The 16611-nt window shown below is 36.6% G+C and overlaps 1 protein-coding gene across 1 annotated transcript in view; it reads left to right on the top strand.

The window, feature by feature from the left end:
• The window catches only part of PROS1 (protein S (alpha)), a 75742-nt gene that overhangs the window by 19213 nt on the left and 39918 nt on the right, over positions 1-16611 (top strand). Inside the window, exons 2-3 of the mRNA XM_008569154.1 lie at positions 11189-11346; positions 14446-14470. Of these exons, the coding sequence (XP_008567376.1) occupies positions 11189-11346; positions 14446-14470 (183 nt within the window). The remainder of the gene's footprint in view (positions 1-11188; positions 11347-14445; positions 14471-16611) is intronic.

Genomic DNA, 16611 nt, shown 5'->3' with positions numbered 1-16611 from the left:
CAATGCAGTTCAGTGCCTGGCAGACCATCTGCATGGTGGTTGTGGTGTCTAGCCGCTTTCGTGGCAGCTGTGGCTATTGTGGTGGCTGTGGTGGGCCACCCACATGGAGGTGATGTTTTTGGCATGCTCCTTACCTAGTTGGTGGTGGTGCTGGCAGTGTGCCTGCTTGTGGGAGGGGGCTCTGTTCCCTGGCTACACACCTCAAGACCCTGGGTGGACCCCGTGGTTCTGGCAGTGTGCCTGCTTGTGGGAGGGGGGTCTGGTCCCTGACTCCATGCCACAGGACCCCAGGCAGGCTCTGTGGTGCTGGCAGTGTGCCTGGCTGTCCCCCCTTTCTGGCTTGGTAGCCCAGGGGACTTCCGGTCCTTCAAGGTGTTATAGGTGTTCTTTGGTGAAAAGAGACCTTTACTAGTTAATATCAAACTTTGTCTCTGGTTGTGAGTACTTTGTTTTTTCTTTCAGTTCTGTGCTAGATTATTTGCTGTTCCCACCATTTAAACTCTGTGCTGGAACTAATTTGTTGTCCTTTGCTTACTTCTAAAGTGAGGGAACTTCCTGTGGGGACCAGCACTTAGCTCTAGGGTTGGACTAAATTGGTGCTCTGCTGTTGATTCCCTGGGGAAGGCTTTTTGTGCAGCTCAGGTTTTAATGGTTGACTTTATAGGACTTCTGGGTTTAGTGAAATCCAATGCACCTGGATTGTGTAGAAAAACTGGTCTGGGCCTGAGTCTTTCCATCAAACCGGACCCCATGTAGTTCTATATTCCTGGCCAGTCCCCTCTGAGTGGTCCTACACTGATTGGGGGGCAGATCAGCTGTCCTTCCTGTGCCCCAGTGTTCTCCCAGGGGGCCCGTCTCCCCCACCATCCATGCTGCAAACACTTCCCGTGGGATGGGCTGTGCACCAGTCCCTTGTGATGAATCACTGGCCTCTCAGTGGCTCCTTTTTTTTAGTTGTGGCTCCTCACTCCTATGTGGGTCCATAGGAGCCCTATTAGTGGTCTTGCTGGCCTGGGGGCCACCAAGGCCCTCTTCTCCCCTGCTGCCTCCATGCAACTTCATCTGAAGGGCACAGCTGTGGCTTTTGCAGGCTCCTGCTCTGTATGCTCAGCAGTTCCAGCCTGGAAGTGGCCAGGACTTGAAACAGTTGGAGAGGTTTTTTCTTTCTCTCATCATGGCTTCTTTGGCCTGCATACATGTCTCTCCCCCTCTTCCCCTGAGCTCTAGTGGCCCCAGCTTGGCTGCTGTTGCTTTCTAATAGTTGTAAATTAGTTGACTTGTGGGAGAGAGTGACCCTGGGGACTGTCTACTCCATCATCTTGACCAGAAGTCAGGTACAATTCATCTTGAGGCAGAATTCCTCTCCAGTTGTGAACCCATGAAATCAGACAAGTTATGTGCTTTACAATGGTGGAATAGACATTTCTGTTCCAAACGAGAGAAATTGGAAGGAAGAAAGGGGCAGCAGATTCCAAGCAAGTTCAAAATTCTAGCAAGGCAAATTTCATTAGATCTTAGGGATAGAGAAGAATCCTCTTTAGTTTTATGTTCTGTCCTCCAGGACCACTGGGGTGGTAGTCCTGCCTTCCAGAGTCACTGGAGTGGTGGCCCCATCCCCATAGCCCTGCTAGGTGGGGGTACTGCCTTCAAGGCTCTTCTGGGGGCCCTGCCCTTAGGTCTCTGGGTAGCTCCACCCCCAAGGCTAGGGGCAGCCTGGCCCATTGAAACCAGAGCATGGGCCCTACTTCGAAAATGAAAGAAGAAGCAATCTTTCTGCTGTGCTTGTGTTGGGAGTGGCAGCCCTGATGATCTATGAATTGCCTTCAGGTCCATTCTTCCCTTTTCCCAAAGAATAAGCATGTTTACATGCTTTATTCCATCCCATTTTGTCTGTTTCATTTAGTCCCAGCTGGCAGTATTTTTGCAAATGCAATCCCATCTCTATTCCAGGCTTCTGCTGAGATGGCTGACTAAATCTGGGGTTCACACCATGTTAATCTCCTCATCAAATTGTTGTTCAGCCATACTCTTAGTTTCTCTTCAGAACAGTTTTCCCCGATTTTTACACTGTGGATAGGCTGAGAATTTTCCAAATCTTTAGGTTCTAGTTCCTATTTGCTTGACAATTTCCTTCCTCAATTCATCTCGCTCCTCTTGCACTTTTCCCTAAGTATTAAGAAAGACTTAAGTCATACCTTCAATACTTTGCTCAGAAATCACCTCTGCTAAATATACAATTTCATCACTTGCAAATTCTACTCTTCACCAAAAACTAAAACACAGTTGGGCCAAGTTCTCTGCTACTTTATGAAAAGGATAGCCTTTTCCCCAGTTTCCAATAATTTGTTCCTCATTTCTGTCTGAGACCATACCAGAATGGCCTTTAACTTCCATTTTTTGTACCAACATTCTATTCATGATTATTTATATATTCTCTGAGTTATATGGAGGTTTTCTTTACAGTGCTCTTCTTTTCTTTATGAGCGCCCACTAGAACCACATTTAACATCTATTCTACTAACATTTCCTTCATGGTAATCTAGGCTTTTTCAAGCACGCAGCTCAAAACTCCTACAGCCTGTACCCATCACCCAGTTCCAAAGCCACATCAACATTTTTAGGTATCTGTTATAGCAACATGCCACTTCTCAGTATCAAAATCTGTATTAGTCTGTTTGGGCTGTTACAATGAAATACCACTGACTGTGTGGCTTAAACAACAGAGATGTATATTCTCACAGTTTTGGAGGCTGGAAAGTCCAAGATCAAGGTTCTAGACAATTCAGTTTCTGGAAAGATCTCTCTTCCTGGGTTGTGGATGACTGCCTTCTCTTTGCTATGTCTTCACATGACTTTCTTTGGTGCTTTTGGAGTGAGAGTGAGAGAGAGAGGGAGAGGAGGAGAGAGGGAGATAGGGAGGGAGTGCATGTTAGCTCTGGTGTCTCTTATGAAAACACTAATTCTATGGGATCACAAGGCTCCACCCTCATGACCTCATTTGACCTTAATTGCTTCCTTAAAGGTCTCATATCCAAGTACAGTTATACTGGGTGTTAGGGCTTCAACTTCAACATAGGAATTTTGAAGGGTCGCAAACATTCAGTCTATAATGCCTTGTGAAGTAAAACACAAATGTTTATTTTATTATTTTGCTTACTATAGAAGGAGATAGGTTTGGTTTTTTGTTTCTCACTTTGTCTATGGCACTTTTTTTTTAAGGTGGACCCGAGTTTCTAAATGTTACATTCATCTTTTTTTTTTTTTTTTTTTTTTTTTTCCTTTTTTGAGACGGTCATCCCTGTATAGGATCCGAACCTGCGGCGGGAGCACTGCTGCGCTCCCAGCGCCGCACTCTCCCAAGTGCACCACGGGCTCGGCCCTCATCTTTTTTTTTTTATTGATTGTTTCATTTTCTTTTTTTCCGATTTCTTATCCAAATTATTTTCTCTACTTTCCTTAATAAGTTAACATTTTATTTCACTGTTATTTAGATGGTGTACTATAGCCTTTTGTACATTCAACAGGGAATTCTGAAGCTGTTAGAAACTGTATTGAATTATAAACACCTACTTGATGATATACCAATATTCCACATAATCTCACTCCCACATAACCACTTTAGAAAATAAATAATACCCTACGAGTCAAAAGGGAAACCATTCAGATCTAAGCCTCTAAGCAAACTTCAGACGTACTTATTTCAGAGATCTGGGGGATATTGCAAGAAGTGGGATGTTGCAGAATTAGGCCAGCTCATTCACTGTTGCCTTTAAAAATGTCCAGGAAGAGTGTGCCTGTTGCTTTTCCAAACATAAATACAGACGCAGGCCAGTGAACTAATAATATTGATGGCATCCTAACAAAATAGGTCAAATAGAACAAAAACAAAACATTTCCTGTGTGTTACTCTCTTGGTACATGACATCAAAATCAGATGGTGTTTTCGTGTCCTAGGAGGTAGGGGATTAAAAAAACAAGGAGAGCTGACTGTGAGAATATCTTGAGGGTTATAGAAATTTTCTTCTTTGTATCTTTCCAAAATCTGATCCCTTCAAGTGAAGTGTCTTCATTTATCACTTACCAAGAGTGAACAAATCGAGTAAAGGAAGGGCCAATGTAATTTTGTTCTGGGTAATAAGCTGCCTGTTCTGTCTTTTGGGTAGAAGTATTTGCTGTGTTAGAGGGAATAGCTAATATGCACTGCTTTCTCTAAATATGGCTAAATCAAGGGTTTAAATCTTGTGGAAACAATGGCAGAGTGATTTGTTATTTTTCTTCCTAGAATAGGGACTGTAAATTAAAGTTATAATTAAATCTTGGAGTAAGGAGAGGTCCATTTCACTTCTGTTGTGGCTAAACAGTTCAGGCATTGTTTCCCTACTCATTCATTGATTTGTTCCAGAATGAGGGTCAATGGTCACATTTTTTAATGCCACTAATGGCTTTCCTAATTCTAAATAAATACTAGCTCTCACTCCTCAAAATCAAATGTTTTAGAACTCATCTTTATGTATGCAACATATAATTCACAGATTATTTCTCTTTTTACTTCCCTTTTCCTTTCCTGGATTTAAATCCTTATCCAGATCTATCTCTTATGACCTTTAACTCTCTTAAAGTATTTCTTATCAACCTATTTATTGCTCAGTACTCTTGAAGGACTGAGCCATAGTTCACCTTTACAGTGCATATATTTTTTAACCCTTTTCTAAACCTTAACATAATATGATGTATTAGTCTGTTTTTGTGTTGCTGTAATAGAATACCTGAGACTGGGTAATTTATAAAGAACAGAGATTTTATTTGGTTTACAATTCTGGGATAGCTGCATCTGGTGCGGGCCTCAGGCTGCTTCTACACGTGGCTGAAAGCGGCAGGCAGCCAGAAGGTACAAGCAGATCACATGGTGAGAGGAAGCAAGAGAGAGAGAGAGGAGGTGCCAGGGTCTTTTAAACAAGCAACTCTCGTGGGAATTAATAAAGCGAGAACTCACTCACTACCCCCAGCCCCCAGGGAAAGCATTAATCCATTCGTGAGGGATTCACCCCCCTGTCTCAAACAGCCCGCAACACCGCCACATTGGGAATGAGATTTCCATATGAGTTTTGAGATGACAACACATCCAGACTCTATAATATGAAGAAGAAAATGTTGCTCAGTAGCACAATCCTCAATATGAAAAAAAATGTAAAATTTAGAGAAAAGCAAGTGTAATAGCTCTCCTTTCAAAAAGCAAAAGCAAAAAGAAATTATTTTTAAAAATTAAAGCATACACACAGAGCATTTCTTTGTGAAAGCTAACATAAGCTGTTCTGAAAGTTGATAATAATTATATAGGTTGAATGCCTACTTAAAAATCTATCTTTGGATTTTTCTTAATCCTTGCAACCTTCACATTTTTTAAATTACTCCCCCACTACCAGTTGGGTATCTTCTGTGGTAAAAATTATTATGAAATAAATTTAAAACATTTTGCAATTAATTAGTATGTGACTTTTAAAAATAACATTTGAAATATCTGGCCATATAATTTCCTATCATTATTAACTAAAGGTTTTTTCTATATTAAGATTCAATTCTAGGGCCGAGCCCGTGTTGCACTCGGAAGAGTGCGGCCTTGGGAGCGCAGCAGCGCTCCTGCCGCGGGTTCGGATCCGTGAGCGCGGTGCGGCCGGTCTCAAAAAGGACAAAAAAAAAAAAGATTCAATTCTAGTTTTCTCAGGCTTTGTTTTAGGAAACATGCCATTTCAAGAGTTGAGACATGTGAGGCATAATTATATCACAAAGTATTATCTGGTTTTTCTGTTTGTACAGTAAAAGCCATTTTCCCTCACTCCATCCCACACTGAAACAGAACAAAGATAAAAACACTCTGCCAACCTAAAGGCTAGCCAGAAATTCTCTTCTCAGACACATTCTTTCACTGGCACTGTGTCATTCTCGGGATGCCAAATAAGAATGGCCTGGGGAAAGGAATGACAGAAAGCCGTACTGAAAAAGAGATGAGCTCTTGGAGGGAGGAATGTGAGAACCATCTTTGTAAAAGGCAGAAAAATGGAAGACCTTTAGAGGATGAGCTGTCCTAAAGTTTGTAGTCTCCTCCATCTGCCATTTTACCCTAGTCTGACTGAAGAATTTTGGGCAATCTGCAGATCTGCAGTCCTGCCCTTGCTGAACAGAGGGTAGCAAGTCTGGACAACTAAATGGGGAAGGGGACCAAGAAAGGACTCCCCCTTGATCAAAGTGAAACTGAATTGACAAGTGGGAAATCTGCCTGTGAGCAGAGGTCAGGCTAACCCCACCATCCTTATTACACGTACTTTTATGAAACCAAGAAAAAATTAGTTTTTGTTGGAGATAAGACAATCAAGTTTACACTCAAAAAACAAAGATTTATCCCCTCAGATAATATTGATGGGAAAATGTGAAGGCTATGAAAACAGTTTCAAAAGAGGATTTCAGCTAGCTCACTTGGTTAGAGTGTGATACTGATAACATCAAGGTCAAGGGTTCAGATCTCCTTACCATATAGCCACCAAAAGCAAAAAACTAAAAATAAAATAAGTAAATAGAGAGGATTTCAGTTAGTTTAAACAATGGCTACGTTATTAATGTAATTGTTCCACCTGCTATGGTCATTATTTGAAGAAGGGATTATTCAGATAAGTTAAAAAATCAAACCAATTCAGTCATACTTATCTTGAAAGACTCATAACTCAACATTATTAATGAAAATTTAGAATCTGAATGTAACACTTTTCAAGCAACATAGTTGGGTTTCAACAAGGACTTTCTTGAGATACTACTTAGCCCAAAAAAGTGAGCCAAATGATTAGGGACAGTGTGGTGATACAAAAAGAAAACAGGTTTTAGAGGCAGGCTTGTCTCTGCTCTCAGCTGTGTGTACTTGGTAGAATTGACTGAACTTTGCTGAGTTTTAGCCTATTCATGTACAAAATAGAAAATTACAATCTACTTGAACAGTCGTGATGAGGATTAAAGGAGATAATGCACAAACAGCATTTCTGTTTTTATGTATTATTATTATGATTGATGGAGTTTAGATGTGTTGTCCCCACCAAAACTCACACGAAAATATGATCCCCAATGTGGCAGTGCTGGAAGCTGCTTGAGTCATGGGGGCAGATTCCTCATGAATGGATTAATTCTCTCTCTGGGGGGTGGGGGTCCTGAGTGAGATGTCTCTCTATTAGTTCCCACGAGAGCCAGTTGTTTAAAAAGACCCTGGCACCTCCTCTCTCTCTCTTTCTTGTTTCCTCTCACCGTGTGATCTGCCTGTACCCGCTGGCTGCCTGCCACTTTCTGCCATGAGTAGAAGCAGCCTGAGGCCCGTGCCAGATGCAGCTGTCCCACAACCATAAGCCAAATAAACCTCTGTTTCTTATAAATTACTCAGTCTCAGGTAATTCTGTTATAGCAACACAAAATGGATTAATACAATGATAAATAATGGAACTTTTCAGACATTCCTGCAGGCCAGTAGGGTGAATATTTTTGGGAAGAAGGACTTTGAGCCATCCAGTAAAAGCATTTCTAACCACAAGCTTGTCTCATCCTACAGTCCATGACTGTCATGTTTATATCTTTGTGGCGAGGAGTAGTAGACTCCTTCTAAAATATACTCTTATTAGGCAGACGGGTTTATTTTATGAAGTACAGCAAATGTCTTCCTTAAAATATCAAACTTATGCACTGCACGACCACATAATTTCTTTTTTGGAAATTAATTTAAGTACATCGTAGACATTTGAGTGGCAAAATGCACAGAAGAAAGAACACCAGGACTAAGAGGATGTGTATATTTGAATTCCATTAGCACAGCTTGTTAGCTCTTGACCTTGGGCAAATCATGTAACCTCTCTCAGCTTCAATTTCTTTAATAGGAAAGTGAGATGATAATTCTTTTCTATCGTTTATTTCATTATTCGTGTGGAGATCAAATGGCAAAATTAATATACACTTTGAAAATTAAGTATCACACCAATTTAAAGCATTGTTGGGCTGAACCTAGATGAAATAAAACATAAACATCTAAATTCGGTGCAGACCTATTTAGACAAAATTAGTTTTTTTATTCTTAGGTTAATTATCCTTTAGGTCAGAAGTGTAACAATTTTTCTTTTTGATATTTCTCTCATCAATGGAGACAATAAAACTTCCTATCTTCTGAGAAGCAGCAAATAGTAATGAATGGCTTACAGATTTGAGAGTTGGGATGCCTGTGATCTAGTTCTAGTTTTGTTGTTTATTAACTTTATAATTTAGGGAAAATATTTTGCATCCTCTTTACCTGAGTTTCATCATCTCTAGAATAATGGATGTTATTATGTTTCCTTTTATCAACTCAGGTGGGCGTTCCTTTAAACCACCACCTTGGTTCTCCCTGGGTGGTTGGGAACTTCCCCATTCACAAACATGAACATAGTATGTACTATTACACCTGATCTGTGTCTTTTAGTGGGGGGTCCTTATAGGCAAAGAGATATTCTTAAGTATCAGTATTAAGCTCTTAATTATAAAACTTAATATTCTGTAAGGAAGAAATGCCAGAGTGCAGGTTTAGAGTGCTTTTTCTTCTAAGTGCATTTGACCTGGACTTTTTTGCTATTGAATTAATGTATTCATCATTCAATGAAAGTGTTATTGTTTTCCTCAGAAAGAATCACATATTTGCTTTGAAATTCAGAAGGTCCAAGTTTTTACTATATTTATTACAAAATGGCATGCTTAAAACTACTCCAATCAATGAGATAATTGCACATGTAAGACTCTTTCATTGTTGACAGGGCTGCCATTTATCAGTCAGGAACACACTTGGCTGGAAGCATGCTCAGATTACAATCTTTTATACACACACAGCCTTGATTTAATCTTTATTTCAACAAGAGATGATAAAGATGGTAAGAGATAGGGTGATAAATGTAACCCAAACCATTTATTTATTTACTAATCACATTTCAACTTCTGTTTTGGCAAGTAAGAGAAATAATGTAACACTACTTAATTCACTCTTTTTTGGTTGTTTTTTGGTGGTTGGCCAGTAAGGGGATCCGAACTCTTGGCGTTGGTGTTATCAGTACCATGGTCTAACCCAGTGGGCTAACTTGCCTTAATTCACTCTTGAGAGATTTTTAATTATTTAACTAAGTATGGTTAATTAGTCCTTTTTCTTTTCTTTTTCTTTCTTCTATTGTCAACTTTTGAATATTTATTTCTGTTATTTACCAGATAATAAATAAGAAAATAAAAAGAAATTCAATTGTTTATATTACTTGCTTACCCTTCTTAGTGAAAAAACCATTTGTGGTGAAAAATCAGGATTAAAAAATTATTTGTATGTTTTATTTGTGCTTCTTAAATTTTTCATAAAAAAACTATGTTCTATTCACATGCTAAAATAATAAAACCAAAACTTCATGCTCTTCATTTTTTTCTTCAAAAATAATTGCTGGGAGGCTGGCCAGTTAGCTCAGGTGGGTAGAGCTCAGTGTTATAATGCCAAGGTCAAGCATTGGGATCCCCTCCCTCACTGGCCAGCTGCCAAAAACAAACAAACAAACAAACAAAACTCAAAAAACAAATATAATTGCTATTAGTAGTTTGAGTGTCTTTCCAGACTCTTTTTTATGATTTTGTCCACATGATATTTACATATGTACAACTTTGGCTGATATATGTAGGATTATGCTAAGGGCGTGGCATTTTACAACTTGCATTTTTAACAATATATCTTGGAGATCTTCAGTACAAGAATCGCTACCTTCTTTTTGACTTATTCCACAGTACAGATGTATTACAACTTATTTTTCCATTTCTTTCTTGATATAAATTTAGGATTTTTCTAATTTTCTGATTTTACAGTCTTTTAATAAACATTCTATACATATCTTTTGTAGCACACATGCATATCTGTAGGACATACTCAGGAGCAGAGCAATAACTCTTCCTCAATAAAGTTCGAGAGTATATGTGTTTTAAATTTTACCAGATTACCTTCAAATAATACCTACCAGTTTATACTCTCATAACCAGTGTACAAGAATATGTGTTTCCCCTTACCCTCACCAATTCTTGAAAATTGTCTTTTAATTTTTTTCAAATCTAACAGGCAAAATTTTAATTATTTTTAAAAACTTGTACTGAACATTTTTTCATGTTTATTGTCCATTTTATTTTTCTCTGTACTCATAATTTATATAATTTTATTTATCCTGTTTTCCTTATATTCTGTTCATATTCTTTAAATGATTTTGTATACTTCTCACACATTCCTATGTTGGTTGGCTTATTGTTGTTTGGTTTTCTTTGCAATTTTTTTTTTTTTTTTTTTTTGGGCTGCTGGCCAGTACCAGGATTGATCCCTGGACCTTGATGTTATCAGCTCCATGCTCTAACCAACTGTGCTCTAATCAACTGAGCTAACCAGTCAGCCCATTTGTTAGTTTTTAATTTGCAAAAGTTGCTTATAAAACCTCAATGTAAATTTTTCTATTCTGTATGATGCAAGTATTTTCCTCCAACCTGTTGCTTGATATTGAGCTTTGCTATGTTATTTTTGTTGTTATTATTCAACTGTTCGAAAAATTTTAATTTTACCAATTTTTTTCTCTTTACCTTCTGTATTTTGTGCTTTGCATAAGTTCTTCCTTTTTCCATGTATTTTTATTTTCCTGTTTGTATGAATAATCAAATGTTTTAGCCTATCAAGTACCTCTCAACTAGCTGATTGGACTGTACTACTACATTTCTCTATTTCCACAGTGATCACACAAGTTCTCCCTTAAAATTGAGAAAGTTTATTATGCTTGCTGTGGAGATGTTGTGTGTATGACTTTTGATGAAGTCATTTTAGCATGATGTTTTTTCCAATGTAGTCATAATAAGGGAAACATTGAATATCATCTGGTGTGTTTGGCCTTAAGCACGAACTTAAATAATGTGTACACATCATTATACAAGTGCTGTGGTTACAGGCCAAACCTGCTCTCTGACTTGTTAACCAAAGAACTTATGTATCTGCATCTTTTTCTTTGTTTGACAATATGATTTTAAATGTCATACAATTTATAGACAGAAAATGATTTTGAATCTTGTTTAATAATAATATATTTTATATGGGGAAATGAAAGATTTGTTTATATAAACTTATTTTTTTTTTTTTTTTCAGTTTTGTCAAAGCAACATGCTTCACAAGTCTTGGTTAGAAAACGTCGTGCAAATTCTATGCTTGAAGAGACCAAACAAGGTAACCTTGAAAGAGAATGCATTGAAGAACTGTGCAATAAAGAAGAAGCCAGGGAGATTTTTGAAAATAACCCTGAAACGGTAAGAGTTTATGGACACGATCAAGTTTGCACACCTAGATGTACAATTACAACCTGAATATTTCCAGCCTGCATTTCCTTGTGTTCCATTTAAAGTGAAAAATTTTGTATATCACCTTTCACACATAACCATTTCCATTTCAGGAGGAAGTGCCTTCAAAGGAAAGTAGGCTTGTTAAGAAGACAGTATTGCTAATAAGAATGTGCTCTGACCAAACTATAAGTCAATTATACCTCATTATCAGTAACGTTGACCTTGTGGTTTGTGAATATTTTCTACCAACCAAAATTAGTAGTACTGAAGGGAGGGGAGAAGACATCTTAAATATAATGTGTGTGTGTGTATATGTTTCTGTTGTTATCAGCATGCTTCATTAAATTCCTCCATTGGCTTTTATTTTTAAGTAGGCTTTAGAAAACGAGATTGTCTAATCCAGAGCTTGTTAAATAGCAGGCACTCAGTGAATGCCTTATGAGGAACTTTATTACAGTACTGTATACACTAAGTATACTTTAATTTATTCCATAAACCCTTAAAAAGTTCCTTGAGCCCACTTTATATCAGTAATAATCCCTGGGATTAGAATTTATGCCTTCAATGTATAAAATTTTCCAAGTTAGTCTAGAAAAATCTAATCATAAAGACCCCTAAATATCATACAGAAACATGGGACCCCTAGATCTTTTTTTTTTCTTCCCGGCTATGGAGGAGGCATGGTCCTTACCTTTAGTACCCTAATTTTCTTATAGGAAGATGTTCTCTAGCATGTCCTGCAAGTAGCAGGAGTATAAACAGTGCTTCTAAGAATTAGTGTAAGAGTGACCTGGAGAATTTAAATCTGATAACCTTCAGGATTACCTCAGATATTTTTCCTGAGACAAACAATACAACCTAGAAGAAAAGAGGGAGAAAACATATACAGGTACCTCCTGTACCTCTGCTATGGCTCCCAGAACCAATGAGCAGGAACCATTTGTCTATAGTTAGGGAATTTGTCCTAGACAGTAGCAACTTATATTCTCTGGGGCTGCACTTTAATCCTTTTTACCTCTACCTCTTCTAATAGGTTCAAAGGGAATTTTTCCTGAGGTACCCAAAGATTAATTTTTAACACTCTCCAGGACTGAATCAAAAATTTTCTCTCCCTGTTTTGTTGTTTTTTGTGGATAAGCAACTGATCGGACAAAAACATTTCATTCCCCATTATGTAGTACAGTTCTTTTATTGTGTAGGAAATGTATAATTGTATATAATATATATCTACACTATATGCAATATATATGTTTCATACATATTTTACATTTCCATCATAAAAAGGAATGTGTATATACTATAAATTATGTTATGAAATTTCATAATAAAAAGTGTATGTATATAATAGTATATATAGTTTCATATATATAAATACAAGGGTGCTTCAAAAAGTTCATTGAAGATTCATATTATCTTTCAATTTTATTTTTTCATGAACTTTTTGAAGTGCCCTCACATGTGTATGTATATACATGTATGTATATATATACACATGTATGTGTATGTGTGTGTGTGTGTATGTATATATATATATGTATATATATACACATGTATGTGTATGTGTGTGTGTGTGTATGTATATATATATATATATATATATAATAGCATGTGTATACACACACACATTTCTTTTTATTATGGGAATTTAAAATATTTGCCAAAGTAGACAAAACAATGTAATAAACTCCAACATACCCACTTCTTCAAAAACTGTCAACAATCTGCCATTCTTCCATTCTTGTTTTTCCTAGTTTTTGACCCCATTTATTCTTTGGGGTTTTTTTGCTGGAATATTTTAAGGCTTGCCAAGATGTCATATTATTATATCATTCATAAATACTTGGGTGTGTATTTCTCACATTGTAGACCTGCTCTTAGAGCTTAGCCTCTAAGTAGCAAAAGGGGAGTGAGGTGGAAGACCACAGTGGAGAAGAGGAAAGACAGTGGAGAAGGAAAACTATTTATGCATGTCCTCCCCTCCACTAACTCTAACATTGGTCTCATCGACAGAAGAGAAAGAGGTGCCAGAGAGAGTAAGGCAGAAATGGAAAAAATGAAAGAAAAAGCATTCGTCACTGTTTATTATGTTCTATGCTATCCCTAATGCCCTCGTCCTCATTCTCCGTCTTCACCCTATTGTTTACTTGTTGCTTACTGTTCCTAATATACTCCTTTCACATCACATCATCCCCTTTGAAACCTCATTTGTTGCTGCTTATCCTCCTGGCTTCTCTTCTGTAGAAGACACACTGTTAACTGAATTAACTTGATAGGAGGTTTTATCCTTATAAACCACTAGATAAATGTTGTGTAGGTTTTATGAGGAAAGAATGAGGACTTTGTGTACTGGATGAAGATATGTTCTGTTCCCACTGAGTTGGAACATTGTTGAGTTTCTTTTTGTATAGAAGTTCTGGTTTCTCGTGAGGTGTTCTTGTGCCATTAAGGCTACCCCTTAGGTGTTTTATGGCTGAAGAAAGATTTTGTGGAACACCCTGGCAAGCTGACCGTCAAAAATTTTTAACATTTTTCTCCCCTTGGTAAAGTGCATTCTTTAGTTCAAATTACTGGTTTACAGACAAACTTTTGGTACACAACCTATTTATAAGTAAAGTATTACAGGTATATAAGAAGCTACAAGATAAATGTCCAGTTTCTCTCCCTTGAAATTATGTCACTGTTATTCAAATTTGAATCTGATGTGGGTAATAATCATGACATAAAATGTGTTAAATGGTTATCTAATCATTATGGAAAAATTAAAGAAGTTATAAAAAATGAGGCATTTTTGATGACATTTAACATCTAAATACTTGTTTTCTGATTAGAAGGTTTTGAAACATGATTTAATTAATCATTATTTCTTTAAGCCTAAGCATCTTATTGGTTTAATTGTATAATTATCTTCTCTTGATATACTTTACTGTAGAAAAAATATAGTGTGAAAATGACAGTTATATGTAATTTATTTGTATTTTTAACGTAAAAACATTATAAAATTAAGCTTTAACTCTATAGTGAAATTTAGGCTTGTTAAGATATATTTTTTCTTTTCTTTCTTTCTAGGATTATTTTTATCCAAAATACTTAGGTAAGTTCAAAGCATCTCAATTACATAGTCTTAGAAATGGAAGGGGGCTTAGATATGTTCAAGGCTAACTCTCCACCCACACATTCCATCCAATATAATTTCATTATCCTTGGGAGTCATATTTCATTATATGTGCAGTTTTGCTGTCCTTTTATTTAAAGACATGTAGAAAAATTTGGAATGGTTTGTTAATTCCCATGTGGTATTTGAGTCTTAGTCTTTTTTGTTCTCGCGTCTTTCTTATTAGAGCACTGGGCTGATGCTCAGTTATATTTAGGTACCAAGCCATATTCTGTAAGTACCTGAGGTTTCCTGGGTTGTCTCTCAGGGAAAAGAAAGATCTTTAAACTCATCAGAGATTATAACATGTTTGTTATTTAGATATTCATAGAAACCATTAATAGCTTCTCTTTTCACAATAACAATATATCACTCCCAGCATTATCCCACCCATGTTCTATTTTTGGATTTGATCTGGGCTTTCAAGGAGTGAGGTAGTATTTCTACACCCCAGTAAATTAGATGACTTCAATTACATATTAATTAAAGGTAACAAGTCTCCAGTTTGCTTTAAGCAAACAGAAATATTTCATATTAATATTACTTGAGAGAGTTGTGTTTCCAAACAATAAAAATGGAGTATAATTTGTACACTGTTTTCTGATGGTGTTCTCTGTAGGTGCAGAGCACAGAGGTGTGCTCTCTCTCCTATTCTGGGTTCAGAATATTCCTTATCTATGCATTTTTTTCACCCCACTCTCATCCTAGTTTACTTGAAATGAAAATTAAATCTTTGCTGGGGGGAGAAAAGTAGAAATGGGCTCTGATATACATTAATAACTGTGTAGCTTAGAATTCTTACTATAATTTTACGAATAATGGTTCCTATTGCATTTTTATTTCTCTTGCAATTTTAGGGTTTAAGGCTTTCTTTTTCTTCTTTGTTTTTATTTTGTTTTGTTTCTATATATCCATGCAGAGATTCTAAAGAGCATCTTGAGATGGAGGGATATTTATCCCTTTTCTCTTTGTTTAGAGAGTCTTACATAGAAAGCACATTGAAAGTACATACTATGATGGTATGTACTTATATTTACCCTTTACCCTTTAGGACAATTAACAGGCCAAGAGCTCAAGACCACTGGGTAGAAGACCCTTTTAGAACCAGGTGCTCTTTTTTATAGCTGCTGAAGTGGTTACTTTTCCATTTTTAAAGTATCCAGAATGATCAGAATCTTATATTTGTGGTACATCCTGAGCCAAGAAGACTCAACTATAATATACTACATCTCAGTTCACTTTCTCATCAATTTTAGGACATCAGTTCCATGGTATCTGTTTTTAGAATGCCATGTTATGACCCATTCCTGTTCTGTGAGCTGCTGTGTGTTTTCCAGTTGGCTTATTACAATTTCTTTTTATAGTTTTCTATCCAGCATTTCTTTTCTGCAAGATCTTAAAATTATTTAACCTCTACAAGCTATAGTTTTCTCATTTGTCAAGTGCATAGAAATAATTTACCTAATAAATTTGCAGCAAGAAATAAAATGAGATAATGTTTTCAATGCACTTGGAATTTAAATATTATATAATAAATACAGATAATATTTGGCTATTAAAAATTACACACTTGCTTTAAGAAAAAATACTATTAATTTTTCCCTCTTCGGGCAATGTGATGGGGCTATGTTTCTGCAGATACAAAACTCTGGAAGATACATTCCTTTGATCAGAGAATGCATTTGCATAAACATAAATAACATTTTAAACAGATTTTTGTGCTTTGGTAAAGTACTTTAGATAATTTTTTTTTTTTTAATCCCTCTCAGCTTTCTCTTTTCTGGCTCCACCCAACTTTCTCTTCTTTTTGCCTATCTTATTTGGCAGCCATGGTAGAAAACTAAAGTACAAAATAACAACAACAGCAACAAAACCAAAACCACAGGATGTGGGCTCTAGTCCCACACCTAAAAATTTCTAGCTCTGTCAGGTTAAACAAGTTATTTAACTTTCAGCTTCTGTATTTTTAAAGGGACACTATATATTTTCTAACTTCAAAGCTCTTGGAATACTAAATAAGCATATATATGTAAATAGATTTTTTTACTTTGTCAAAATTTCTTTAAATGTATTATTATTTA

This window comes from Galeopterus variegatus, unplaced genomic scaffold, assembly GCF_000696425.1.
Source record: "Galeopterus variegatus unplaced genomic scaffold, G_variegatus-3.0.2 Scaffold470, whole genome shotgun sequence".
NCBI lineage: Eukaryota > Metazoa > Chordata > Mammalia > Dermoptera > Cynocephalidae > Galeopterus > Galeopterus variegatus.
Note: the sequence above shows the minus strand (reverse complement) of the source record. Positions and strands in the feature narration are given on the sequence as shown.